Raw genomic sequence first — 27943 nt, 5'->3', positions numbered from 1 at the left:
CCGGCGCTTCCCCGCCCGGCCGCTGCGCGGCGCTGGCGCGGGAGGCCCGCCCGTCCCGGCCTGCCCCGCTCCCCGCGGCCGCTCCGCCCCGCCCGGCCCGCGCTGACGTTGGACAACAAAGATGGCGGCGGGGAGCAGCAACTACTGGGAAGGCGAGTGGGGCGGGGGGCGGCGGGCGCGGGGTCCCCCCGGGGCACGGCCCGGGCACGGCAGGGCGGGACCGCCGCTGGGGCTCCTCTGCTCTCTCCCGAGGGGCCGCGGGCGCGGGTGGTGCCGGCCCGTCAGCCATGAGGCGCCGGTGCCTGCTGAGCTCCGCGGCGGGGCGGCCCCGCCGGACCCTCCCGGGGCTGCGGGTGTCCAGCCGCGCCCTCCTGTGGGCGTGGGGCGCTCCCCCAGCCGTGAGGGTCCCCCCTCCCTGTGGGTTTGTCTTCCTGTGAGAACGGGACCCCCGGAGGCGCGGGGTCCCCGTGCGGGTCCGTGACTGTCCCCTGCCCCGTGCAGATCTCAGGAAGCAGGCGAGGCAGCTGGAGAACGAGCTGGACCTGAAGCTGGTCTCCTTCAGCAAACTCTGCACCAGCTACAGCAGCACCCGAGACGGAAGGCGCGACAGGTATAGGTACTAACCCGTTTCTTTTATGTTTTAAACGCTGCCTGTGGTGCTTGGTGCGGTTTTATCGTTTGCTGAATGCTGGTCCCACCTGTGGCTCTTAACGCTTGGCTTCTTGGGAAGCTCCTTGCAGCTGCTGGTGTTGCTCTTGATGTGATGTTGGTGTGTGAGTCACGGAGGGCTGTGGGTGACAGGTCACTGGGGAAAACTGGATTTAAACTTCATTCTGTGTGGGATCAGTGAGCTTTTTAATGCTCGTTACATGGGCTTAATTCCCAGTTTTTCTTCTATTAAACTAACAGGAGGTTTTCAGGTACTTGGTATTAGGGGAATTTAGCGTTACAGCTCCCAGGTGGGCTGGTGTGCTATTTGTAATCCCAGTTTTAAGGGAACTGGAGCACTGAGCAGCTGTGCAAGGAACAAGCCCTCTTCAAAACGAGTGGCTCTTTCTTCCTGTCTTTCTCCTGAGGTGAGTAATAATCACAGAACCATAGAATGGTTTGGGTTGGAAGGGACCTTAAAGATCTTCTCGTTCCAATCCCTCGGCCATGGACAGGGACGATGTCAATGAGAATAATGAGAGCTGCACATGTGTTGTTAGATGTGTGTATATATACATGGTCTGTGTGTATATACATGGGTAGTTTCTGTTTGCTTTGGTCACATTTATGTTTGACTGAAGAATTAATGTGCTAAAACTCTTCAAGTCTATCTTGTGAGCCAGAGGTGAGCTCTTCCCTGCAGTTCCACAGCAGGAATTACCAAACTCTTTGTCCATTTGCAACCTTTTTCTTTGCTTGTTAACTGTATCAGTTGTGAATGTTGCTGCTGTAGGTATGTGTGTTGATACTTTTCTTTTTTATTTAATTTAATGACTGAATTTTGAACCCCTCCCTCAATCTCTAGTTCTGGAAGCCTGAGAGCACCTCAGCAGAACTTGAATCAGAGCTCTAGTTTCACTTTTGTGTCTGCCTCTGTGCTGCTAGTTGCCATGTAATCGAATTGTTTTCGTTATTTTTGCTGTCCTGTGCCAAACTTACTTCTCTTACTCAAGGCAGATTACCAGAGCCATGAGTAGTCTCTGAGGGCTGTTAGCTGCCACAGTTCTGCAGGCTGGTCTGAGATGTGACTTTTCCTTGTGGTTTCAGTTTATCTTTACTAGCAAATAGGGAAGGTGTGTGAAACTAATTGTGGTAAATGGTGTGGTTTGTGTTGCTCTGTGGGACACTGATTGCTTAATAGGCATGGGGGTTGTCCTAACACGGTGTTACTGAGGTGTAATTATGTTGCTGGAGTAACATGCTAACAGTGCAGTGCTCCCTCCTGCCAGTAAATAAATAAATCAAGCTTAAAAGTTGGGGGGAGGAGGATGCTGGTACCAGACGTGTGTGGTGGCAGGCATTTCTTCCAAGGAGAAGGTTGTATTTCCTGCAGGTGATACTGTGTCATGCATTTAGATAAGAGTTAAAGGCACACAGAATAAGAAAATGTAATTTTTCAGCGCTTTTTTCATCTCTAGCAAACCTGGGTATAGTGGAGCTTTCCAACCCCTGTCATTGGTGCTTCCTCATTTCTGGCATTCATGAAATGATGCAACTTTTCAGTGACTGCTCCTCTTCTTCTCCTTAGCTCTGACACAACTCCTCTACTAAATGGATCAAGCCAGGACAGAATGTTTGAGACCATGGCTGTGGAGATTGAGCAACTTCTGGGAAGGGTAACTCGAGTTACTTTGGGTTTATTTCAGCATTTAGGCAATGTCACAGTCCGGGTTTCTGTGATGGATATTAGGAAATCTGAGTGTGGGTGTTAGACAAGGTGTGCATGTCTAGCTGGCTCCTTTAGCTTGTGCATTGTCATTTTCTTGCAAGAAGAAGCCATTTCACGTTTTCTGGGGTGTTTTTCCTTGCTGTAGCTGACTGGGATAAATGACAAGATGGCAGAGTACACCAACAGTGCGGGCGTGCCGTCGCTGAACGCGGCGCTGATGCACACGCTGCAGCGCCACAGGGACATCCTGCAGGTAACAAACGGGCCTCCCCCCTGCCTTTATGTTCTTTCTTTGGTTAAAATAATTATTATTATCTATGCTGATATCACAGCTTGCTGGAGTGTCTCACCAGGAGGTGTGAATGCCACTGATTCCATCTTGCTTTCCTTCTCTCCAGGCACCCACTGAACTCTGAGTTGTGCTTTTTATGTTTTATTGGTGACTAGAATTTAGCTAAGAAAGAACAGGAAAGGGTGCTGCCTTATGTGGGTGGATTTTAGATAGCAAGAGGGGAAAGGGCTGTAATGAATTACCTTATCTGTGTGGTTTGTCACGTAACAACATGCAAGGGAGCATCACACTTCAGAAAACACGATTGTAAAACCTTCTAAGCTTCTCAGGGGAGATGAAGGAAATGTGATGGTTAAAGCTACCAGTCAGTGCTATAAATTAACCATGTTTCAGACTGGTGATGTTTACGTGTCATAACATGGTGATGTTAAAATGCATATTTTGTTTGGCTGGTCATGTACAGTCTGATTTCTGACTGGTATCTGTGCAATCAATACACAGTGTGAAAAGCAATAGCATTTGTATGAATGGTTACAATGGTTTTGGTGCATGCCAGCTGCCAATTAAATTGAGTTTTGAGAAATACCAGTTGCCTGAAATGGTTTAAAATTTAAAATTGCAACTTAAAAGTCATCTTCGCTGCTCAGAAAAGACTTTATTTTAATCTGGTGTAACAACAGAATAAACTCAAGAACATCTTCACCACACCAAAGAAGTAGGTTTTGTTAGGGCTTCTGATGGGAAATTCCAACACAAACTAATTCATCAGAAAGGTGAGGATATCTGAAACTGGAAGAAAGAAATACAGTGGATTTCCCTCTACAGCTGTAGCTGCAACCATCAGATTTAGCAAATGCCCTAAGAGCAGTGAGTTTTAAGAATATTTTGCATTAACTTCCAGCATTTTTGCTGTTAAATTTGTAAGCTTGCACTTTGTATTAGAGAGCAGTTGTCAATTTTAAAGGTGGCTGCATCTCCTGTGGGTGTATTACGTTGTTCAGTTAACCTCAGTACCCTAATTTTGGGATACCTGTTTATTATTACAGGATTACACACATGAATTCCACAAAACCAAAGCAAACTTCTTGGCAATACGAGAAAGGGAGAATCTGTTGGGATCAGTACGGAAAGATATCGAGTAAGTTGTGTTTGCCCCAGCAAAGGTGTGGGACTGTCCTCAGAGGGAGAGAATGCTTGGCATAGCTCACGTGTCTGTGCTCTGAATAAAGCAAAAGAAGTTCCTTGGATTCACAATTCTCATTAAGGTTCTGTTCTGTTGGATTTTAGATCATATAAAAGCGGGTCTGGTGTGAACAACAGAAGAACAGAACTGTTCCTGAAGGAGCACGAACACCTTCGGAAGTAGGTGTTGTTTCCTATTTACTTGTGTTGGAGGTGCCTGACTTTTCTGGGAGGTGAAACATTCTGGATTTCATACAGCTGGATAAACATTTATGGCTTGTGCTGAGCACAAACTGTGTGGGGTAGATAATAGTCATGGTGGTGTCAATGATTTGGGCTTTAGGATCTTGTCAGTGACAGTTCTGTGTTGTCTTCAGGAGCTTTTGCAAGTCACTTGTGACTCAGACCTCCTCCTCTTCCCAAGGGAGTAGATAGATGCCTTTCACACTGACTGGGATAAAGTTTAAGAAATGAAACAGAAACGCCCATGATTTGGCTGGGTTTCCCTCTCCTTTTTTGTTTTGCCAGTCAGACAAAGAAAAATCTTTTTTCCTTTTGTCTCTACTGAATGTGGACAAAAGGCAATGGAAGAGATTAATTCCACAATTACCTATGCAGTTAAATATTTACAAGTTGACTCTAGTTTACCAGATAACAAGCAAAATAGAAGGCACCTTGTTCTTATTCCTGTCGCAGAGAGGGCATTAAGTTGTGAGTAGCTGCTTTGTGTGCCCTTGTTCTGCAAAAACAGCGCAGGTGAGGGCAAAGATCTGAAGGGTTTGTGGTTTTTAGAGAGTCAGGAGGCAGCTCTGATCTTCCTGCCTCTCTCTGTGCCTGTAATTGTGCTAAACCTCAGGCTCACACGAGAGGGCAGGCTTGCATTTAAAAAAACAAGCAAATAAAAAATTACCTGTGGCTTTCTTATATTTAAACTTATACCCAGAACTGCACAAAAAGCTTTTACAGGACATTAAAACTTCTTTTTTTTTCAGGTGTGGCTTACTACTGCTTCATCCTCAGTTTTCTTTAATATCTTACAACTTAGAAATTAGCTGATTTAAAGCTTTAATTATGACTGCTGTTAAGCATAATCTCAAAATAAAATGGTCAAATGTTTCTGGAATTGTAAAATACCCTTCTAAGAAACTGATATTACCCTGAGTGCATTATTTTGAAACGTTTGCAGAAATTAAGAGTGGAAAACTTACAGCATTTTGTAAACATTGTCTGGCAGATGTCTTCAGAATTTGAGCCCAACCTTTACTGAGGCATTGATTATTTGGTCTTCTAAATATGCTAAAGTCTGCAGTATATTTATAGGATTAAAATGCATGAAAAATAAAAGTAAGGCAGTTTTAGAAATAGTTTAAAACCATCTGAGTGATTATTTGAAACTGCTAAGACTTGAAATAAACCCACCGCAACACTGAGGAAAACAATAAATAAGTGTGAGTTGGGGATCTTTAGTAAACAGGGCCAAAACCAATCATAGACTGCTCTGCAAGGTGGAGATAACTGTAAGGACTGTGAAGAAATCCAGTGTAAAGGAGAAGACAACATTGGCAAGAAATCAAAGCTTGCAAAACTCTTGAATTGAGGATCAGTAAGCTCAGAAAAAGATACTGGCAAGGGAAATTATTAGAGAGTTTCAACATATTTGTCTTCAGAGAAAGCAGTTAATGAGCTATTCATGCCAAAAAGCCGTAAAAGCTAAGAAAAGGTCCCAAGAAATCACCAGGAGCTGGCAAATTACACCAAACATGCTCCTAGGATAAACTGACAAGCTTTGTGTGAGTCATGATGCTGAATATTTGTTGTGCAATAAATCCTGGTGCCAGACTAATTGACAGAAGTAGATGATGAATATATTTACACAAAGACACGGGAGTAAAAATCCAAATGTTTTCAGTGGAGTGAAGTCTATGAAGAGAGCTTGAAAAACAGGCACAGGAACATAAAGTTTACAGTGTATTATTACGTTCTACAAAGCAGTGTAATAACACCACAGGAATTATGTATTCATACCTGATATTGGAGCATTCACTTGGTCTTGACCCTGTTTAATTTCTGATATTAAGTACTCTGACCTATTACATATTTATTGCATGATCTGATAACAGAATGTGTGAACTGCTGCCCCACTGCAGAGTGCCAGGCTCTTCTGTCAGCCTTTTCCTTTATGCACAGCCACGTGAGACAGGATAAACACAACCTGGGGTTTTCTCTGGGCTGTGTTTCCCATGAATGCCCTTCAAAAAACTGCAGGGTCGGATTGTTTGTGGGGTATCTCACTGGGGAGGAAGAGGAGAGACAGGAAGCTCCTCTGCTTTTTTGCCTAAATCTGCCTCTTTCATTTTTGTGTCACATTGTGAACACCACAGAGAAGATCCTCTTAATGTTATATATGTAGGTAATCCTAAAAGAGGAGAAGAAATGAAAAATCTGTGAGTACAAGATGCTGATGAATAAAAGGTTCCAACACACATTAGGCACGCAGCGAATGACGAAAAGCGCTGTGCAAACCCTGGCTATGCCTGGCTTTCCATTAAGCCATGAGGATCCTGGATCCATTTGGCCTCTCTTTCCCAGGGTGGGGCTGGCTGCTGTGTCAGTGCTGCTGGCAGGAGCAGGGATTTCCACCTTGGGATCCCGATGGAGCCGGGGCAGCCTTTGGGCAGGGGGCACAGGGGGCACAGGGGGCCCCGCGCCGCCGCAGCCCACACCGGGGAGGGTGAGACAAAACACGTCGTGTTCTTCTACCTTTGAAAGCTTCACTGCTGCTCAGTCCATTTTATAAATCAGCTCATTGTTGGGAAAGGAGATTTGTCTAGAAGTTCTTCTGGCTGTGGATAGAAGTTTCCAAGTCACTCAGTTTCCTGTTGAAGTTCTACCCAGGGAATTCAAAAACAGCTTTACCAACCGCTGGAGAAATAAATTTTTTTAAAGAAAATATTAACCCCTGTTAATTAAAATAAGGTTGGCGGGTTGATCTTGTTGATTACTGATGGCCTGTTAATATTTTTACCTAATACCTCAGATTTTTTGGCATGTCAGATGCAGATAGAAACACCGAATCTAGAGTGGTCATGTTTGCTGTTCATTTTTGAAATCTTGTTTTCTTGGGTCTGTGCCATTCCCTAAAGGTATTTCATCTTCTCTGTGTGCTTTTGGCCAGGGGTCCAGACAAGTCATCCTTTTTCTTCTAATGCTGTTTTCCATCTAAAGAAAACAATTTTGATGAATAGATCTAGCCTAGCATTTTAAAAACTGCTCTGAAAAGTGCTGCCTCAGAGGAAACGATTCTGTCAACTTAGAGTCTGCCCTGAGAAATTCTGCAGTTATTGATGAGTTATAGTCTAAGTCAGCAAAGAAGGAACTAATGTGCTTGATTAAATTTGCAATATTGTGTGTGCATGTGAGTAAAAATTTCCCTTGTGTTGTAGGTGAGTGATACCAGGTGATACTGATGAGTTCGTGTAAAAATTGGTGAAGTCTTCAGAAGTTTAGATTGCAGTGAAAGATGTTATTACTTATGATGAATTCCTTGTAAAACTAGGTGAAAACACACCAATTCTGTCATTGTGATTATTACTTTATTACTCAGTTCCAGCACTCAAAAATTAGTCATTTTTCCCTTTCTAAAAGAAGTGGCTGGTGGTGAAGCAGGTGCCTGTATGGTGCAGATATCATTAGCTGTGTTTTTAATTGTCAGGTGACTGCATGTTTCTGCTGAGTGTTGCTATGCAGCCTGTGAATCTATCCAGTAAAAATTTAAAAAAAAAAAGGTCCTCTTAGTTGAAGTCTCGTGTGTGAGTGATGCAGGTAGATGAGATGAACCTGCTGCAGGTGTTCAGACACCCCTGTGTGTCTTAAAGTGTTTCAAACTGGCACAGAGAGGGTCAGGGTGCCAGAGTAGGTGGGTAAGAAACTTTTTTGGAAGGAGGAAAAAGAGGAGAGCAAACAAATCAGAGGGACGTGTGCTGCATGGGAAAGAGAAAAGAGGAATCAGAGAAGTGAGCAAAAGAAATAATGGGAACCTGCAGCAGTTGTGTAATGGTGCTAATTAATAATACATACCTGAGATGATGAGGAGAAACTAATGTTTGTGCAGTACTTCACGTATGTGAAGTACTCTGGAGTACTAAATACTTTCATTACTTTCGTTATGGCATTTTGTTATCAGCAGAACTATTTCAGATTTCCTGCTGTTGTTTGGGCAGAAAGGGGCACATTCAGTCGAGAATAATCGCCAGGAAAACTGCTTCCAAACTTTGTTGGTGATATGGGGAAGATCTTAACAGAGGGAGTGACTTACGGACTGGTTTTCCTCTAAATTTTGTCTTTCCTTACAAATTTTCACTTCAGCACTGATTTGCAGAGAGAAATCAGCTCAACAATATGCAGAGACGCCTTGCAGGGTTTTTGATTATAGGTGACTTGATCTTTTGGGAAAAAGCTGCCAGTTTTCTACCTTAATAGAACTTCTTTTTTCTTTTGTTGTTCCTGTTCTCTATTCTGCATGCCCTGATTTCCACTCACTGTGCTGTTGCTGCTCAGGTTCCTGTGGATTTCAGTGGAACTTCAGTGTTGGATTAAGACCAGAGAACTGTTGTTGCCTCCCTTCCCATCACCTCCAGTTGCAGGGGAGGACCCACAGATGCCTGGGCAGCAACTGCTCCAGCTGACACACAATTCACCACTACATCTTCTTCATCTTCTCTTGGAAACAGAGGATGCAGGAAAAAACAGCTAATTCACCAATTCCTTTTTCCATCCCAAGGTGGCTGGGGAAGCAGCAGAGAGGGAGGAATGTGATGAGCCTCTTCCCTGGGTTCCTGCTGGCCTGCCTGCTCTGCAGCTTCAGAACTGCTGAGCTCCACTTTAGTCAGGCCCCGTAAGGGCTTTTTTTTTTTTAAATTTTTTTAATTACCAAACTTACCTCTTAATTAAACTTATTTTTTGTTCACGTCAGAGCAGAATGCGGCGTTCTTGTGGTTCCATTCTCTTAATTTGAATGCAGATTTTAACTGAAGCAGCACTTGGGAATGAATAATCTTCTTTGCTCTGTAGCAGTTATGAAAAAAACCCAAACAGCTCTGCCCTGGGAGGACAGAGGAGCCCTCCATGGGCCTGGTTTGGAGGGTTTGCACTGGTTCTGGTGCTCTTTGGGTGCAGACCTTCTGTGCAGTGCTGGCGAAGGGCTGCAGCACTTAGCCCATTGAAGTGGAAGTTACAGTGCGAGGAGGGATTGGGGAATCTGGGTCTCTCTGCTGGCCATTAATTGCAAGAGCTCTGGCAACGGTGTGCCACTGTTTTCCCAAACACCACTGGCTTGTTTTCTTTGTTTCTGGAATAAGGAAGTTTGAGAAATGCTGCATTAAAAGTGTGTGCCAGTGCCAAGGTGGCTGTGGTAATCACCTTACTGCCTTAACCACTGAGCAACTCAGACTTCTGGGGCAGGGCTGTGTGCTCTGTCTGAGCAGCAGCACAAAGAAAATGGTTTTCAAAGAAGGGATTTGAGCAAAGGAGGATTTTTGGTGTTGCAAAGGCTCACTTAAGGATGCACAACAGCTTCTCCTGTAATCCTGTTTCAAAATACAATTCTAGTCTGTCTTTCTGCTCTGTCTCCTATTGCTGCAGAATTTTTTTGATTGCATCAGTGATTCTTTCCTTTAGCCTTATCTCTGCCTGGGGTTGCCAAGGCTGCTGGCAGAACCTCTGTCTCCTGAAGACTCGTGGCAGAGGGATGCAAGGCCACTCTGGAAGTGGCTGGATCAGCTTCTCCTGTAACAGTCCCAGACTGAATATGACACTTGGGCACATCATATACTCAACTGCAGCACCAGGCTGAGAATAATTTGCTGTTTTCTTATTTTAATAGTAAATACTGTTCAGAGAGGGAGACCGTTCCTGTCTCCTGGAAAAGGAGGAGCTTCACTGTGTATAATTATATGACTGTATGAGCAAGTTATTGAAGTAGTTTAATGAGAATTTGGGGAGGTTCAAAGCTTCCAGGCAATGAGGGAAGATGCTCTCTTGGGTATTATTATTATTATTATTTATAAATAACTTAATAAAAGATCATGAAAATCAGCCAAGCAATTCAGGATTTAAGAGGTTTTTTCCTCTAAAAATAGCTGGAGTTTCATTAAGGTAAAATCAACTATTTCTTTTAATCTTCCTGTTTAGGACTTAAAAAAACCCTACCCCAAACCACTAAACCAAAGATTCTATGTTTCAATTTTATTTATTATATTATTTATTTGCATGCTTTGCTGATAGTTGGATTGCTTTAACACTACTGTAATCAATAATTTGCCTGACACTGATGACTGTTGTGACATTTTTATACCTCAATATGTCTAAAGTGATGGGGACACCAAATGAAAAAAAAAGCATCAAACCCACCACAGACAGCACAAAACTTAATTTGGGAATTTCCTTTGTAACTTCCAGTACAAAACTGAATTATCTGGGTGACAAAGGATGCAGCCACACATTGAGCATTAAGAGCTTCAAGCTCATTGTTTGCTTTTCACCTTTATAAAAAGTGAAGGTTTATGGATGGAATTCCATGTACCCCAGGGAAAGTGTCTATGGAAACTCTTGTAGGTCTTTATGAATGTCTGCAGAAGCTGAAGAGCAAACCCTCACAGAGTGAAAGATTACCTGAATGTATCATGGGAAATAAGTCTGCTCTGGTTCTCGATTCTGGGCTTCCCCTTAGAAACAGCACTTTGTTCTTATTGGGGGACGGGAAGGATATAAAGCCACACTTCAAACTTCAGGGCTCTGTGGTTTCTTCTGAAGTTTCTTGCTCCTTTCAGAAATAAACAAGTCGGTGATGCATGTTTTATTTGTTTTTAGCTTTCCTTTCAACACTGTTTCTTAACTAGGACAGCTTCCCCCCTCCAAGGTCTGTATTGAAATTAGGGCTTTCATGAGTGCTGAAATCCATCCTGCATGGGTTGGTTTTGAAAAGCAGGTGCAGCTTTTCAACAGAGTCAACAATTGTGGAGTTTTATAGAATTCCTTTTGTGCAATCTGAGGATCACTTTTATTATTCTAATGCAGTATGTCGTTTTTTTGTCAGTGTGGCTGTGCACTTCATTATTCTTTAGGGCCAGAAGTGCTTGCTCATTATTTGCTATTGGATCCTCCAGTAAAAACAAGCTGTTGAACTCAATTTGATGTGCATGGGTATGTTAAATAGTGATTATTTCCATTTTCTCATATACAGAGTGTATCTCTGGAAAGTTACCACACTACTGCATAAATGTCATTCTTGAGTTTTATTTAATTTCTGCCTCTCCTAATGCATCAGAATTAGGTTCTCCTCATTCTTGGCTGCTGAATGGTTGCTGTGCAGATATCTTCGTGTTCTATCAAATCCACGATCCTAAGCAGAACTAGATCCAAATTCCCCTTAAAGCATCCTTATTTTAGCCTAATAATAGAGTTCTGTTTAGAACTTTTCAAGGACCTTAGTTCTGTTGTGATTTGAAGGATGCAGAGTGTTTTCCTCTCACTTGAGAGAGTTGTTTACATCAAGTATGGTTGCACTTCTGGAAGAATGCATCTTGTTCAGTCCCAGATAAAAAGCCCTAAGAACGCTGGGAAATTGGGTCAGAAGAAGAATGCTGCGATCTTTACCCATTAATGAATTGCATCCTGAATTTGGCTTGTGCATGGTTTAAATGTAGTGTGCACTTTACATTTTGAACCACAAGTGTTTGTTATGTTGCAGAGTTAACTATGGAGCTTTAAGAATAATTTTCTGAAACTTAATTAACAGGCAGGTAGAGAGTTGTAAATCAAGTACCTCGGCCAAATCCTTGATGAAAGCCACAGAGCTTCTCCCAAAAAACCCTCAAAACCACAGCAGGTGAAAATGCAGTTAGGGAGCAGAGCACGTGTCTGTCAGTGTGGGTTTTAGGTTTTCATACTATATTAAAGTGGGGTTGTCATCCTAGGGATGCTTCTCACTTCATTTCTGTGTTAGCTCGACTGGAAATTAAAAAGATATTAATTATGAAGTTGTTTATGTTATCAGGCTCTTCTAGAAAACATTCCCCCTTGTGTTCTCCCGGTTACTTAGGAGTGTGTGAGTAGTGAAATAGTTCTTTAGCTTTGCCAGCTGTAGTCAAAAAACACTGAGCTAGAAAAGTGATACAATCTATTTTGTTACAGCACAGATTACAAACAGCTTGTGTTTGTTGTAAGCTGAGCATCTCACGTCTGTGCGCGCCCAACAAATCAGCCGTGACAGGTTATCCTGGGAGAGCTCGGTTTTAGTCAGGTCAGTGTCAGATACCAGAGCCTTGTGCTGCTTGGTTTTGAGGGTTTTTCCCTTTAGGAAAAGGTCCCACCTAAATTCCACGTTTTAAACCAGTGGGAATAACTCAGGCAGCCGTGCCACTGACTGCTGGCAGTGCGTGCAGATGTAAAATTTGAGGAAATGCCGATAGAGTCCATTAGGAAGTTACTGGAATTGTTCTGACAGTTGTGGTTGCTGATAATGACTTACAGTAAGGCCTGCCCTCCTCAGTTCATTTCACTTCGTTCCTATGGGTGAGATGGAGCAATTATATGGGAGGGTCAATCTCTCCAGGAACTTTCCCAAGCATTAATCGAGGCCTCATTATGTGGTGCCATCCTGGCACTGGGTTTGTGCTCAACCAGCTGCTGCACTTCATGTAGACAGTAGGAGCTGTTCTCATTTTTTAAGTTTTTACCTTCGTTCTTTGGGTAAACTGAATGCTGCAGCTTATTGAGAAGGCTCTTATTCCCTTATAGATTTGCTTTAAAGGAAGAAGTATTGCTGCTGCTCACCCTCCTGGGGCTCTCAGGCACTTTCCCAGTCGTCTGCATGCCAAAGAGCTTTCTTGGCCAGCTCCTCTTCCACTCTGTTGATAATTCCCAGACAACTCTGTGCAGTTCAGTGGAGGTGCAGGCTATACCCTTTGGAAATCCAGGAGAAACAGCTGTTGGTGTTCTCAGACCTGTGAAGGTGGATCCCTGCTCTCAGAGATCTCCCTGCAAAGGGAGAAAATCCCTTGGTACTTGTTTGTCTCCTTTAAACTGAGTTAGAACTACTAATCTTTTTATTGGTTATGTTGCACATGTAGTTGTGTTTACAGGTGTTGGCTGCAAACAAAGTGCTTTTCTTAGTGTATCTAAAATCCAAGTTGCTGGAATTGATGAGCTGTTGAGGTATTACTTAATGATGTAGCTAGAGGTCGAATTTATAGCTGAATTTTGTTCCAGGATTGCAGTTGGAGGGAGTAGGTTTCACCAGATTATTTTACTGGAAATCCTTTGGTAGATTCTTCCCTGCAGTGAAAGGGATGCCTTCTGTGTATTTTCTTTTCCTCATGTACGGTTTCTTTCCATCTGGAAAGAAATTCAGCACCAGACAGTGTTGGTTTACTCTTGCCTAGAGCAATGGATTCTGTTCCACTGCCTTTCATTCTAGATTTAACAACTTGCTTGCATTGATTAAAAGCAACATGGTATTGTGCTTTTTTCTTCTCCAATTTTGCAACTATTCCTCATTCTTATTGAAAGTGGTTTCTGAGATCAGACTCCCCTATACAGTAATCTGCAGAAATAAGCTTACTTAGGTGTTCAGAGTTTGTAGGTGTGATGATGTTGAGCAAATGTATACATTGATGAATGCTCATGTTTGTGCTGGGTTTTGTGTTTGATTGGTGCCTTCTGCAACAGACAGTGTGACAAAATTGCATTTCCTTAGCATCCAGATTTGTGCTTGAATTAACACTCAAAGAAAACCCACAAAAGAGAGCAGCAGTTTGGGTCAGCATTTGAGCCTTTCTTTGCCTTCAGAGTGGTTTCTGTGGGGAAACTGTTCATCCCTGAAAATGCCTATTCTGCCTCATGTCTTTGTTTTTGGCCAGCCAGCTTTTCTCATGCTGGAAGTGGAAGATGTGTGCTTCATAGTCAAATATATTGGTCTTAGTCAATGAACAGACTTCTACACCAGTTTTTGTCTTTTTTAGCCACTTTGGAACTAAATTGAATCAAACTTGGGACAAGCCTTATAAAATCTGGAATATGTTGTTATCACAGGGCAAAAAGAAAAAGTGTTCTGCTTTAAATTCTTCTACTTAAGTTTTTAAAGAGCTTAATGATCTTATGAATTTTTAATATTATAAGGAATGTTGATGGCAAGCAGAAAAAATGAGTTGGAGCTGCGTTTTTTTGTGCACAGTGGTTTTTTCATTATTATTCTGTTATTACAATGATGGAAATAACTGAGTGTGTAAGTCAGATTTGCCTCATCATAACCTGTATATTTGTATTAGAGTATATTTTGCAGGATTTGCATTCCTGGAAGCTCCACACTGAGCTTCAATCACCACATTGGTGATCCAAGACTGTGAAAATATGAAAGATTTATTGGAGGCAGTTTGAGAGAGCAGAGACTTAGTGATTTATCTTGCAGTTAGAGAAAGAACAAAGTAAAAATTATTATTTCTGTAGTTATTCTTTACGAAAGGAAGAAAATATATCAGGTGCTATATTAGTTTATTCTACAGGGCTGTCCCTATTCCTTTTAAATTATTCTAGGTGATAATATTGCCCTTAATTTCATCTGAAGGCTTTAAAGCGTGTTGTGAGATGAGTTGTGTGCAGATGAGTTTTACTGTTCTGCCTTGTTCCTCTGATGAGTGCTTGGTTTGGGTATCAGCAGCAAAATCTGTGGATATGGGAGAAACCCAGTCCTCAGCCAAGTATTCATCTATATTAATGAATTTTGTTTAAATACAGACACAGAGATTTACCTTAAAAACAACATAAAACGCTTTCTTTTAGTTGTGAAAGCCTTATGTGATGGGCAGGACTCTTTTCTATCTTAGAGGCATATTTCACTTAATTTCTCCTTCAGATTAATTTACCTGTCTGCATATTTAAAAGACAAGCTGTGGCATCTTCTGCAGACAGCAGTTGCACGGGGGCCTGGTTATTTCATATGCATGGCTGCTGCTGCTGTTGGGTTTGTGCCATTCCTTGCAGGAGGTGATTGCCTCAGCATCTTCCAGCCTTTCTTTCCTGTAGTATTTTTAAATGGTTTTGTCTGTCTGGACAGGTGAAAATGCAGAGCTTATTGAAACAGATGGCAAGTCAGATTAATAATGCCCAGAACCATCTTTTGCTTGGATATTCATGAGGAAATGTCCACTGGATCTGTTGTCTGTGCTTGGACAGCAGAAGAACAAAGTCAATAGATTTTGATTTAAGAGCCTCTTTTTGTAGTGTTCTGAATGTGTAAGTTAAGCACAATTGCCTCGTTCAATGTTACTTTTTTATTCTGGCAAACGATTGAAACGAACATTATTTTTAATTGTGAGAACAGCTTCTATTTGTGGAGAACAGGTTATTAATAGTCAGAGATCTGCAAACTTCCCTTGCGTCTCTGGGCCCTGTTGTACTTTGTGTTCTTGATCTTCCTTAAATCTGACTTATTTTTATGATTATGAGCTGTAAAATGAATGAAACAGATGCTTCTGTTTGGGTGTCACTGTGAGTGAACTTCACAATCTGTATTTGCCAAGCAATCCAAATCTGCACATCAGAATCGCTGAAATGTTCCTGCTCACACCGACTGCCTTGATCAGAATGTCAGGGAATGAAAGTCATGGGCCTTTCCTGTGGAGTTTGTTCACCTTGCAAGGAGAGATGAGTTTGCAAATCCTCTCAAGAGCTGGTTCTTCTTGGGGTGGGAAGAACACACTGGAAGTTGTGTTAATAAATCTGTGCTTCCTTTAGTCTGCCCTTACCTACACATCTTCATTCTGAAGAAAATTCCCCTGCATCTCGTCCTTTTAAATATTTGGGGTGACTCCACATAAGTTGAGAAACATCGATGCCTTGTGTTGGCATTTGCAGCTCATGCCTGTGTGTGTTGGTGCTCAGAACTGGTTATTACTGGTTTATATATTTTTATTACCTTCTGTCATCATTGTACAGGTGGCCACATCTCCAGAGTTTATTTTTGTGTGTGTATAAACATACATACACATATAAAAATAATGCAGTGTAATGTAATCTGAAGATTTTAAATAACTTTTCGTGTTTATGACTAAGTAATAAAACTGCCCAACTACAGCTTTCTCTAACATAAAAAGCAGTGAGTATCTCTGCTGCAAACTGGCAAGCCTAATTTTGGTGCTCTAAAAGCCTTGGAGGACATCCTAGTTCATTTGAGGTCTGTAAAAGTGTTCAGCTTCTCTGTCATCTTCAGTTCATCAACATAAAAATTCTATAATTTCATCAGTTAAATGGACAAAGAGCTGGTAATGATTTTTTTAAGGTAGGTTTTTCAATAGGGCTGTTCCAGTAATGCTTCCTTCCACAGAATTTTTTGAAGTGTAACCTGTTTCCAGCAGGGTTTTTAATACTTTTTCATTGATACAAATTTAAAAAAAAAATTGAACCTTTTCTAAAATGATTCATTCTTGTGCACTGCTCTTGCTTTTCAGGCTGTTTTCTAATGGTTTTGCAGTTTATTCTTATTATGCCCTGCCCACATAACACACTTGTCTGTTAGAGACTATCTATGAAAGGCACATTCTCAGCTGGATTGTGTATCTTGGAGACTCAGTGATTACAGAAATCTTCAATGCATTGCTTTTCTGTTCTGCCTGCCTTGGGGACATTGGGAGATGCTGTGAGACTGCTCACATCATTCAGTGTACACAGCTACGGTGTTTTCCTCTTCTGTGCCAGTGTAATAAACACCACACAGTGAATAAAACTGGTTCTATTTGCTTAAACCAAGGTGCTCACAACTGATGTGAATCTTGAAGAGCGTATCTCCGTTTGCTGCCCCACTTGAGTCCCTGGCAGCTTAAAATTGAGCATAATATTTTTAGTGCTCTGTTCTGTGTCTATATTTCAAGCCAGGAAATAGCAACCTTCGTGTTTTCACTCCTCTTCACAGGCAAATAAAGTCATTCTGTTTGCCTCTCCCCCTCCCCAAGCAGGTTACGCACGCGTGCGCTCGCTGCCCAGCGCGCTCCTTCGCCACACCTCCCGCTGGAGGTGTGGGGGGATCTCCAGAATTCCTGTGGGAAGAAGAAAAGTTCCAAATCAGGCAGCTCTGGCTGAGTCAGAGGCAGAGCTGTGCTGCGCCGGGGGCTGGTGGTACCTTCCCTTCCCAAGTGGCAAAAACACTTGGAATGAGGAGGGCGGAAGATGGAGATGGCCGTGCCCGTTCGGTGGAAGCAATAAATTCTGATTTAATACTGGAAGCAGTAGCCAGTACAACATAAAACTACTCTTCTGTCAGGTTGATTTCCTCCTCAAACTGCAAACTCCATTTTTTTGCAGTTATTCTCCAAGAATTTGTATGAATCTGTGGGGGTGAACAGAGCAGTTGTAGGGATGCAGCCGCACTATGGGAAGTGGGAATGCTGAAGTGACCTGTTCCATGTCAGGGTTACGTTGGAGATATTGATTGCTGTAACAAGAGATGTTTTCCTGGCATTTCACAGCTGGCTGCAAAGCAGTGATTAAAACCCTGTGTGAAAGTTGAGTACAGAAAAGGAGAAGTAGCTGCAGTATTGTGAGGATCTTGTTACTCCCCTTAATGGTGCGTGTCCGGTTTTTAAATGAAATGTCCTCTCCGGTGCTGTGCTTTAGGCTGCCCTTTTCCCAGGGATGCTGCACAGAAACTGGATCGATGTGTGGCAGGGAGGGCAGGGGGCACATGTCAGCCAGGGCTTTCTCTGACACGTGGTGTGTGTTGTGTTCTCCTAAGTTCAGTTCTCATCCAGCTGGTGTTGCCACAGAAGGAATTTGCCAGCATAAACCATGGTTTGGGGAGCTAACCCTGAGCATGGTTCTGAGGTGGACCCAAGTCTCAGCTTTTTAATCATTAATGACTTTTTTGAAGGGGTGGGCAGGATTAAAAAGCAGTAAAATTAGGTACTCCTTTCTCCAATACTCCTTTCCAAACAGTCCTCCATAAATCACAGTGCCAATTCCCCTTTTCTGTCTTCTCAGTGCTTTATGTGTTCTCCTGAGCAGCTGCTACACTTAGGAAATGCTGCTCCAGAGGATACTCCAGTGCATCTTCTCCAAAGTCTATATAAACCAAACCTATGTAGTAGCAAAATGTGACAACATCCAGAAATAAACCATTCTAAGGGCAAATTTATTAATATGATGATGGGGATCATTGATTAGTGATCTAAAGTAGTACTTAGTGCTTGTTACTGTTTTTAACTTGGTTTTTTTTCTTTTGGCTTTCAGCTCAGATCGACTGATAGAAGAAACAATAAGGTAGGGATGAATGTAAAAATTTTCATTATTTTCCACACAATCAGCCTTTCCATTAAATTGTGTCTAAATCTATCAGTCACTATATTTATACAATAACTGTATTGTTTCCAGCTCCTTGGCAGTAGTACTGTGAATTGCTGGTGGGTTTGATTTGGTTTTTTTCTGTTCAATATTGACATAAAATGTTGTTTAAATATTATATTCACCCTAGCTTAAAAAATTTGGGTTTCTCTTCAAAGATGAATCACCTTTGGAGCAGGGTGAATCTCAGGCTGAGCTGTTGAGGGCTATTCCACTAGTCAAGATGTTTCTTCTCACAGTGACACTCATCTAAAACCTGATTTTCTATGATCTTTCAATGTATTCAGAATATTCAGCACCCAGTGTGCAGCTGATATAGCTAAGGGCTTTTACCACAACTGCTTGAGAGGTTATTGCTGTTGTATATTTATTTATCTTTTGGGGTTTTTATATTGTTTGAATACTTGAGTGGTACCTTCTCTTACTAATTTAGGCATTTTAGAACCACAGCATCATAAATTACTTTTATTATCTGTGCCCTTCCCAAGCCAACCTTTTGCAAACCAGTAACTCAAATTATAATAATGCCTGATTTAATGGTTTTAAATTTTAGATTATTGCTTTAAAACAAAACTAAACTAAAACAAAAAGGAAGAAAGAAAGAAAGCAAGATATGCTTTCAGACAGTGCACGAAGGGTAATTAGAGTTGCAGCAAGGCTGTGTCCATTAGTGCTGGCTGGCTTAAGTACACACAAGTGGGCTCAGGATAATTAACATGGAGCAAGAATATGTTAAACCACATCAATGTGCAGTGATGAACCAGAAGTGGTCAGTGCAATAATACCTGAAAATGTGGCTACAGTTTCACCACAGCAGAAATATTTGTCAGACTTAGCCCAGGGGTTCTAGTCCTTTCCTCACTGAAAACCTCTCCTTTATTGCCTACATGCTTGTAGCCCTATTTTTCCATCTCAGAAATGCTCAGTGTTTGGTAAATTTCTTCTTGGCTGCCATTCCAAGTAAGGAGAGCATTAAACAGCATATGGTGATTTATTACTCTTAATATCCTGCAAAATTACTTGTAATTACTTGTAATTATGTCATTGGCCTGCCTTCTTGATTCTGTGTCATCAGAGGAGCTCAGAGCTCAAACCTTGCACCATTTGTTATCTGTAGTAAATTCTTGCTTGAGTTGTTGCCAAAAATGTTCTACTGTTTTTTGGTACAAAAAGGGCTGGTTTAGTAACTACATGGAGTATGAAATATAATTCCATCTTTATCTGAGTCAAATTCTGCCTCAGTTGAAACCAGGATGAATTTTTTCTTGAACTCTTTTTTCTTGTGGTCCCCGGTAATGGTGAGTGTTTGGGTGTGACATTAATTGATGGTAAATCCTGCTGCCTTCAAAGTGAACTTACCAGATGGAAGTGTACCCAGCTGATCAATTGCTTTATCTATTGTAACCCAAATGAAAGAGGGAATTGTGCAGGAGAAGCTGTTTGAGGACAGATTCCTTGAGATGTAATTAGCTTATTCTGGCTACTGCTCTGTCTTCCAGGTTTACATCTGCTGCAGTTCATTACTCATTTTTTAATTAAGCAAGTCAGGAAATCACGTTTTATTTCCTTCACACTTCACACTTTTATTTCCTTAGGGGTTGTTACTTTGTAATGATTCTAAACACTGGAAAGCATATTTTTGTGCATGCAGAGGCTTTTGTTAACGAGCTACAGCCACTAATTGTGAGCCCCTTGCTCTGATTTTCTGTCAGGAAGAGAACTGAGGAGTCTGACTCTTCCTCTGCATGGTCCTCCACGGAGCAAACATCCGTGCCAGGGAATAAATGGGCACCTAAGCTGAAATGATTAAGTAACTAAAGCAGTGAGCAGGGCTGTCACTCCAGATGTGTCGTTATTACTAAACTTTTAATCAATTTTTAAATGAATTACGTGCCATGGGCTCTTACTGCAGCATATTTCTCTCCAGAAGCGAGTGGGATGTGATACTTTGTACTGCAGTTCTTTTGGAACAGCGTTCACTTCTCTTGGCCAGATTTAAATATAAGCAGAGATTTTGCTTAATATGTTTGGAGTTCTCAGGTTTTCATTTTCAGACATTATCACTTCTCCAAAATAGCAAACCATTTATTTCTTGTTTTCCAACAACGTGTGTTTTTATGTTGGCTCAGTTGGAATATTTTTTATAGTTTTGCCTGTACTGTGTGACAAGTTTCTTAGGATTTTATTGTAGCTCTGTTTCTGAGGCCTGATCTGTCAGTGTTTGTGTATTGACAGATTGGACTGAAGCCAGACCAAAGCCATAGATTTAATTTTTAAAAAATCATCTCCTTATGTATTCGGGCTATTTCTTTAGGTAGCAATTAGGATTTAATAAAAGGGAAAAACTCAGCTGCATTAAATGTTGATTTTTCAGAATGGAAAGGCATGAGCTACGTTTTGAGAGTTCTCTCATTTCACAACACCCTGCCAGAGTGTCCAGGCAAAATCACTTGCAGTTCTGGGGAAATGTTTCTTCTGTTTTCATCCAAGGCTTTATCAAAAGAAACAATACTCTTTAAAGTAATTTGCAGGGTTCTGTGTGTAGGTATACATTGGTACACGCACATATGTGTATATTTAGAGATACAAATATAGAAGTGTATCTCCAAACAAAGAATGAGTGATGTAATCAGAATTTTTACCAATTTAAACCTAGAGCTTTCATTTCTATGCACAGTCACAGAGTCCATTCCCTTAATCATAGACCTTGTAATGAATTTCAATGAGCAAGTATGATTCATGGCATGCAAAATGAAGCAGAAGTTCCACTAATACGTGAATTATTTGATTTTTAATAAAACAATTTCTTTCTTTAGAGTTTTGTTTTAGTTCTCCAGCAGTGTAGATTTGACTGATGTGTCTCAATGGGTGAAGCCAGGAGCTGATTTTTTGGTACATTTCCCTCGGTGACATTGGATGGATGTGGCTGCAGTGCGGGGTGAAATAGCAACAGCTTAAACATTCATTTCAGTCAAAACTCTTTGCTTCCAAGTCAGGCAGCATTCAAAAGCGTATCTCTGCTGTTAGACTTGTCCAACTGGGATAATGCCTGGAAGTATTTATTACCCTGAGGTTTTTATGCCAGTGAAAACAGCAAACTAAGTACAAATAGCAGTTAGGTTTGCTTTGGAGGGAAATTTGGCCGCTCCCATACCCACGGCACTGCTGAACAATCAAGGGCAAACTTGGAATGTGGGAGAAATTTTGAGGGAAATACGACTCCAAGCACAGGAGTTTGAGATACTCCTGCTGATCTGGGGAAGAGATACGTGGGTGTTTTATGGCTGTGACCTTGGACTTAGCTAGGAGAGATCTCTCCAGTAGTGCAGCAATGCTGAGCGTTGTACTTGAGCAGGGCTTTAATATTAAATATAGAGAGCAGGCCAGATACCATCTGGTTTTAGAAACTTGGTTTACACCCAGCTCTGGTAGTTCCAGCCAGTGCAGCACTGAGCATAGTTCCTGCTGGTTTCCAAGTGAAATGTTAAATCGGGGTCATCTCGATTCCAGTAAGAAACGTTTCATCTTTTTATCGTAAACGTCATGCACGAGTTCCAGGACATCAGAACCAGGTCGTGGTGATGTGGGGAGGTTGTGGTGGGGAGTGACTAAATGGGGCCAATATTGTGAATGGGAAGAATGTGATTAATTTTTTAAAATATGCATTTGTCAGTGAGGCAATGGCAACAGCAAGTCAATGAACATATGTCAGGGATGGGAATGAAACCAAAACCATCTGATGAAGGATATGAGGAAGCTGCAGTGCTCAAGATACAAGATCAAGTGCTGGACTGGTCCCCAGGAACTCTGTTTTCTTCTGCTTCTTAAATTTAATAATCTCCTTTACAGATCTAAACCAGCTCAAGGTTTGAATAATCAAATTATACATGAACAACATTGCTTTTTGCTTGAATTTTGATTTTTTAATAGTAGCTGGAATCCAGTTAAACTCTTGTTCATGAATATCACAATTACATTTCATTACTAGACCGTATCATATTAAAAATGGTAATTAACCCAGTTTTTTTCCTTCAGAGTTCTCCAGTAAAACCCAGCCCTTCAAGCTAAATTCTTGAAAATACTGGATAAAGGAAATGAAGGTGGTTTCAATCTCTTAACCCTTTACATCCTGCCTTTTTATATGAAATGGGCAGTTTCACTCCCCAGATGTTAAAGCAGGAACCTTGTGTTCTGTGAATAATTATTTCTAGAGGCATTTTGGAGGTGGCTCAGGAGCACTTTATATATTGGCACTCATCTTGTGTTTTCACTTCTGTAAATGAATGGATGTTTTAATGAGTCATTGGATGCATCTTATAGAAGTATGGGGCTTAATTCAGGAGTGCTTTGAGAGACACTCTATTAAAACCTCATCTGGACATAAGTCAGTGTGGGGGAGGGAGATTGGAATCTGCAGGTTACTGAACCTTTCTGTGTGCAGATAGAAAATAATTTTTTTTTTCTAACTTGATTCTTAGTAATTCAAAATTCCCTGAGTTCTCTTCTTAACAGCAAACTTGTAGTGGTTTTGTGAGTTTGTTGCCTTTTACTTTAGAGGATTAAAATACCTGTATTGAAAAATTGTATGTTTGTATCACTTAAAAGCAGCATTTCACATTATCCTATCTCTGAAATGACAGCTTTAGTTTCCTTTTCTTGTATTTATCTGTTGTATGGTTCCACTTAACTTTTACTCCTCCAGAACATTTCCCCTCCATATTTAAGGCTCACAAACTTGTCCAAGAACTTGTTTTAATCATTGTTATTCCTGTAGATGAAGTCAACAGCAGCAGAGGTGACTTTTCTGAGTTATTATGCAGCCTTGTTGTATTTATGTCCTGCTTTATGTGTTTTTGAAACACATGCCAGCAAGGAGAGCAGCATTTGCCATACTTTTCTTTCTCAGGCACTGTGTCTTCAGAGCCCAAACTTGTCAACTGAGCAATTCTTTGTAATCTCCATTTAATATTTTGTTTTCAAGAGCAGAGTTGCTTTTTTCCTGACCTCCAAAACATACTGAATTTGAAGTGGGAAATTCTGTTTTATGTTCGCCTGTATTGTATTCTTTATATTTGTATAAAAAAATACAGCTTGGACATGCATTAGTCCAAAGAAACAAAGAAAATGAAAACTTATATACCATGGGGGATATTCTTAATTAGGACCAGGTCTCAGAAACTGATTTTATCTGTGCTGTGATGGAAGCATCATTTGGGATGAAACAAACTTCTAAATTTAAAGCTTAAGCCACAAGAGCATAATTCTTATGTTGCTTATAGGGTGATACCAGTTTTCATTGGGGCTGGAGGAGCAAAGTCAAACCCTGCCTGTTTCAAGAAATCTCAGCGTTTCCCACTGTTAACAGCTTACATAAAACTGAAATCGTTTAACTGCGAAGGATAGAGATTAATGGAAAAATTGTGGTTTCATTCATGTTGCTTCACCCCATTCATTGTCCTCTGAAGAAGCGTTGCCTGCTTGTTCTCCTCTTGTGTGAGCTGTGGATTATTCTTAGCACCAACAACTTGATCCTCTTTCTTTCCCCAGCATTGCCATGGCAACGAAAGAAAATATGACTTCGCAGAGAGGGATGTTGAAGTCAATACATAGCAAGATGAATACCTTGGCAAGTATCCTTTTTCCTAAAAATTGGTGCTGCTGGTGCAGAAGAAGAGTTATGGTACAATTTTTCACTCTCTCATTTGGGAGATCAGCAGTGTCAGTGGCTGTAGAACCTGTCCTGTCATCAGTGACAAACAGGCCAGGTTTTTATCAGTCTCACCTGGTAAGCTGACTGAAGCATCTTAATGGGAAATATGGGGAATAAGCTGGTTTTGGTCAAATTTGGGCACTGCATAAAAATGAACGGAATTTGATTTTCAGGTAGAGATCTGCAGCAGCATTTTATGGCCTTCCCTGCTGTATGTGTTTGTAGAGTATAATTTCATTTCAGGTCCTGCTTTTTGCTCTCAAAAAAGCTGAAGCTTGGTGTTCATCAGTGCTTGCTGTGGTTTGCAGCTAAGAGTATTCAGGGCCTGAGTGTCCTCTTGTTTGTCCTCTTGTAGATGTTAATTAAGATTTTGGCTAGTTGGTTGCCGTGCATTTTCTGTCTCAGGGCTAAAGATTGTGCCACGTTGTCAAGTCAGGCAGGTTTGTGGTTTTCCCACTTATTCCTTCCCTTCTGTCAATGGACAACGTCAGCACTGTTTGATCAGACACGTGACATCTGGAAAGATGCATCTTGGTAACCCAGAAATTTCATTACAGTTCTTACCAATTGGCAAGAGCAACCAAAAAAATTCAATAAGCTTTGGCCTTGAAAAGATTCCTGATTCCAAAGACATGAAGCTCTGAAGCGGATGGTCTTGTTGGCAGTTGTATTTTGTACATTAAAAGATAGATTTACACCGTCATGATTTTACAGAGCTTGCACAGCGTGTGGGTCATGCAACCTGCAGGATTTTCTCACTCAAATGCCTTTGGTTGGCATTTTCCTTCACCAGGAACAGGATCCCACTGAAGAAATTCCACAGATGTTTTATATAACCGCCCCATTTTTATTTTTTTTTCATTCTCATTTAAACACAATTAGTAAAAGTAACTAAGCCTCACATACTGGAGATTAAAATGCTGGTAATTGGGGTGATCAGGTGGTGAATTCTGTGTAAATGTGAGCTCTGGGCTGTTCCCTTTTCTCTGCTGGTCTGTAAGCAGTGAAGTGCAGTTGTAATCCTGCTCCCTATCCATCAGGTTTTACTGCTCCTGCCTTCCCCAGCTTGGGAGTAGTTGCAGTGTTGGCATTTCCCCATCCAGGCTTTGGGGCTGCTTAGTGAATTCCTGTTTGCTGCTATGACCTTGACTCAGACCCCTCCAAGACCGTTTTCCAGCAGTGAACAGCCTGATCCAAAGGATCAACCTCCGGAAACGACGGGATTCCCTCATTCTGGGCGGCGTGATTGGCGTCTGCACCATCCTACTGCTGCTGTACGCTTTCCATTGATGGATGTTTCCCCCCCTGGACTCTGCTAAAACTCATCACCACCTTCCCTCCTCCCAGCCAAGGAAAAGTGAGTGGGGGAAGCGTCAGACTTCCACAGCCTGCTCGTGGCTGGGGCTGTCAGCATGATGTCTGGAGCTTCTGATGGTAGACTGTGGCACTGGGCTTGGGCTGAAGCTGCAGTGTTTCTCCTCCCCTGCCGTTCACCTTCCTTTGGGTTAAATTTGGTGGGATTTGTTTGTCTTTAATTCCCTTTCTCACTGCAAGGTGAGTGCCCATGGGATGTTTAACCAGAACTGGGGGAACAGTTCCAGTGCTCAGGAGTGCTGGGGAGTGGGAAAGGATTAAGTTTGGCTTGGGTGGAAGCTCAGTAGGAAGGCTTTTCCCTCTAATCCCAGCCCAGTACTGAGTTTCACCCTGAGAGATGAATATTGCAGCTTTAAGCCTTCAGGTTGCTTTACTACTAAATACATGTTCTGTAATTCTTTTTAACTCCTGGTTGAGATTCTAGTTATTTCTGCATAATTTGTGCTGTGAAAACCGTGCTTCACACAAAGTCCTCGAAGTTAACAGAAAAAAAAAAAGGGGGGGGTTTTCTGTTCACTTTTTGCACAGAATATGAATAAAGTACCCTCTGAGGGAGATCATAAGATTTCTTGTGGCTTTAAAGGGACTGACAAAAGTCCCTCTGTGTAAAAAGGGAGCACGGTGTCCCAGCAGCTGTTTACTCAAGTGTTCAGTCGTCTGAAAAGTGACCAAACATGAGTTCACCTAAAGGAATCTTTTGGGTGCAAATACTTTGATTTTGCCTGGCATCATAAAGATCTTTATAAAGACACGATAAGCAGTTTACAGAGTCTATACTGTAGTTTAGGTAAAGTTATTCTGATAGTGCAGTAAGAAGGATATGATCTAAACTGTCCATTAGAAATGAAAATGATGATGGTTATAGCTGAGGCAAAGGTGTCTGTGAGCAAAGGTTTTGGACATAACTCCTCCTAGCAAAGAGCTGAATGTATGAATAGTGAAACAAGTATTATTTACCATTATCTGGGGGGAAAAAAACACCTTTTTTTGGTCCAGACAAGCAAAAAGAACACTGTTATGTTTGTCTCTAAATAAAGCTGACATCTGCAGTGGCTTTGATACTGCAGCTTCCCAGATTACGGATTTTCTGCTCTTTCAACAGCACTTTTCCATCTGTCATATCATAACCCAATAAATTCAAGCCTTGGCACTGAAATACCTTTCTAAGAACTTGATTAACTCTTTTCACAATCCCCTTTCAGTGCTCCTAACAGATTCCATGTATTCCATCACCCACAAAGGTCACACAGTCCCCAGGTTCTCCTCTGGAACAGAGTCCAGTGGGACGGGCACAAGTTTTTACTTCATTTTATAGTGTCTATGAGTTGGAGGGAGTAGAGACTTGTGCCTGTGTAGTGTGCAAACCCACACTGTTACACCCAAATGTCTGGATTTAAAGGCAAGAATGCAGACTTAATAACCCTGTGTTAAAAAGTCGACAAAGGCTTCTAATCAGCCATCCTGCCATTGGGATTTGGAAGCATTTGGAATTAATACATGTAAAACTGTGGGGCTTGTATTTTAAATAAAGGGTGATTATTTGGTTGATTTGGGAACGTTCCCATTTGGAGATGAAGTGTTTATTAAGGGGGCTTATGAAAAAGCTTGATGGATAAAGGAGGGTTATTAATGGATCTGTGTGTTGGGAGATCAAACTTCTTCTCCCTGTTGCCTTTTCTTTGATTCCTCCTCCACCCTAAGGGACCCTGATCAGCACTTGTGCATCTGTTTAGGATTTGTAGGATTTGGTTGCTCTATAGTTGGCAATATAAGATCTACAGTACCATAAATAAATTCATTTATTTAATCTTATAACAAGTCTTTTTATTGGACTTAACTGATTATTTGGTGCATATATTTAATCTTATTGTGAAAAAGCTGCTATGGAAAAAATATAGATTATAATAAATATGTAAACATAATTGATTTTTCATGTTATGAAAATGTTATGGAGGAACTGATCTATTTTAGTATAAAATAATGGAAATATGCTGAATTATCTCTGATAAAGCTTTACTGGAAATGGTTTCGGTGTTGGCAGCCCCTCCATGGTTTTTGTTTGTGCTGGTTTTGAGTCAGTTTTGTGTTGAAAAATACAGTTAATAATCTTTGTAGTTTTCCCTTCATCATCATTTGGCAGGGTGAGTGTTGTGCTGTGCTCCCTGGAGGGGTGTGCTTGCATCTGGCCCAGGGAAAGGCTTCCAAAATCAGGAGAATTGGCCTCATAACTCATCTCCAACAACCTGGAGCTGTGGTCAGAACAATGGACTGGAAAATGAACACAATGGATTGTAGTATTCTGCCTCAAATCCCAAAATACAGGTTTGTGTGTCTCCTGTTGCTAAATGTGTTCTCTGAGTTTTTCATTCTGTGTGGTTCTTCCTGCACTGAGGAAAAAAGATGTGGTTAAAGAATTCTCATTCCTGCAATTCCTGCCAAAGTGGCAGTTTCCTAACTCAGCCAAACAGAACTGTGCTAAGAAAATCATTGCTGAGCACTGAAATGAAGGGGGAAAACCCATGATACTTCTGCAGGGCACATTTCACACACACACAAAGACACTTTTCAAACTTCTGCTTCATTCTTCCTACCAGATAAGCAGCTTCTTCAAACCTGGCCA

General features: G+C 41.4%; 1 protein-coding gene across 2 annotated transcripts; it reads left to right on the top strand.

The window, feature by feature from the left end:
• The first annotated feature begins 89 nt into the window (after positions 1-89).
• GOSR1 (golgi SNAP receptor complex member 1) lies at positions 90-27669 on the top strand. Of its 2 annotated transcripts, none has more exons than XM_032129906.1 (9): positions 90-152; positions 502-610; positions 2237-2324; positions 2523-2630; positions 3716-3807; positions 3957-4031; positions 18129-18158; positions 23787-23869; positions 25115-27669. In XM_032129906.1, the coding sequence occupies exons 1-9, from the start codon at positions 122-124 to the stop codon at positions 25237-25239; spliced, it is 741 nt and encodes a 246-aa protein (XP_031985797.1). In that variant the 5' UTR covers positions 90-121; the 3' UTR covers positions 25240-27669. The 2 variants fall into 2 exon arrangements, with proteins under 2 accessions (XP_031985797.1, XP_031985796.1); XM_032129905.1 differs by having other exon boundaries at positions 502-616.
• Positions 27670-27943: the final 274 nt, after the last annotated feature.

Source organism: Corvus moneduloides, chromosome 20 (genome assembly GCF_009650955.1).
Source record: "Corvus moneduloides isolate bCorMon1 chromosome 20, bCorMon1.pri, whole genome shotgun sequence".
NCBI lineage: Eukaryota > Metazoa > Chordata > Aves > Passeriformes > Corvidae > Corvus > Corvus moneduloides.
Note: the sequence above shows the minus strand (reverse complement) of the source record. Positions and strands in the feature narration are given on the sequence as shown.

Coding starts and splice junctions, on each gene's coding strand:
- GOSR1 (XM_032129905.1), top strand. CDS start 122: ATGGCGGCGGGGAGCAGCAACTACTGGGAAG. Junction 2,631..3,715: donor GCCACAGGGACATCCTGCAG/GTAACAAACGGG, acceptor TTATTATTACAG/GATTACACACATGAATTCCA. Junction 3,808..3,956: donor TCAGTACGGAAAGATATCGA/GTAAGTTGTGTT, acceptor GTTGGATTTTAG/ATCATATAAAAGCGGGTCTG.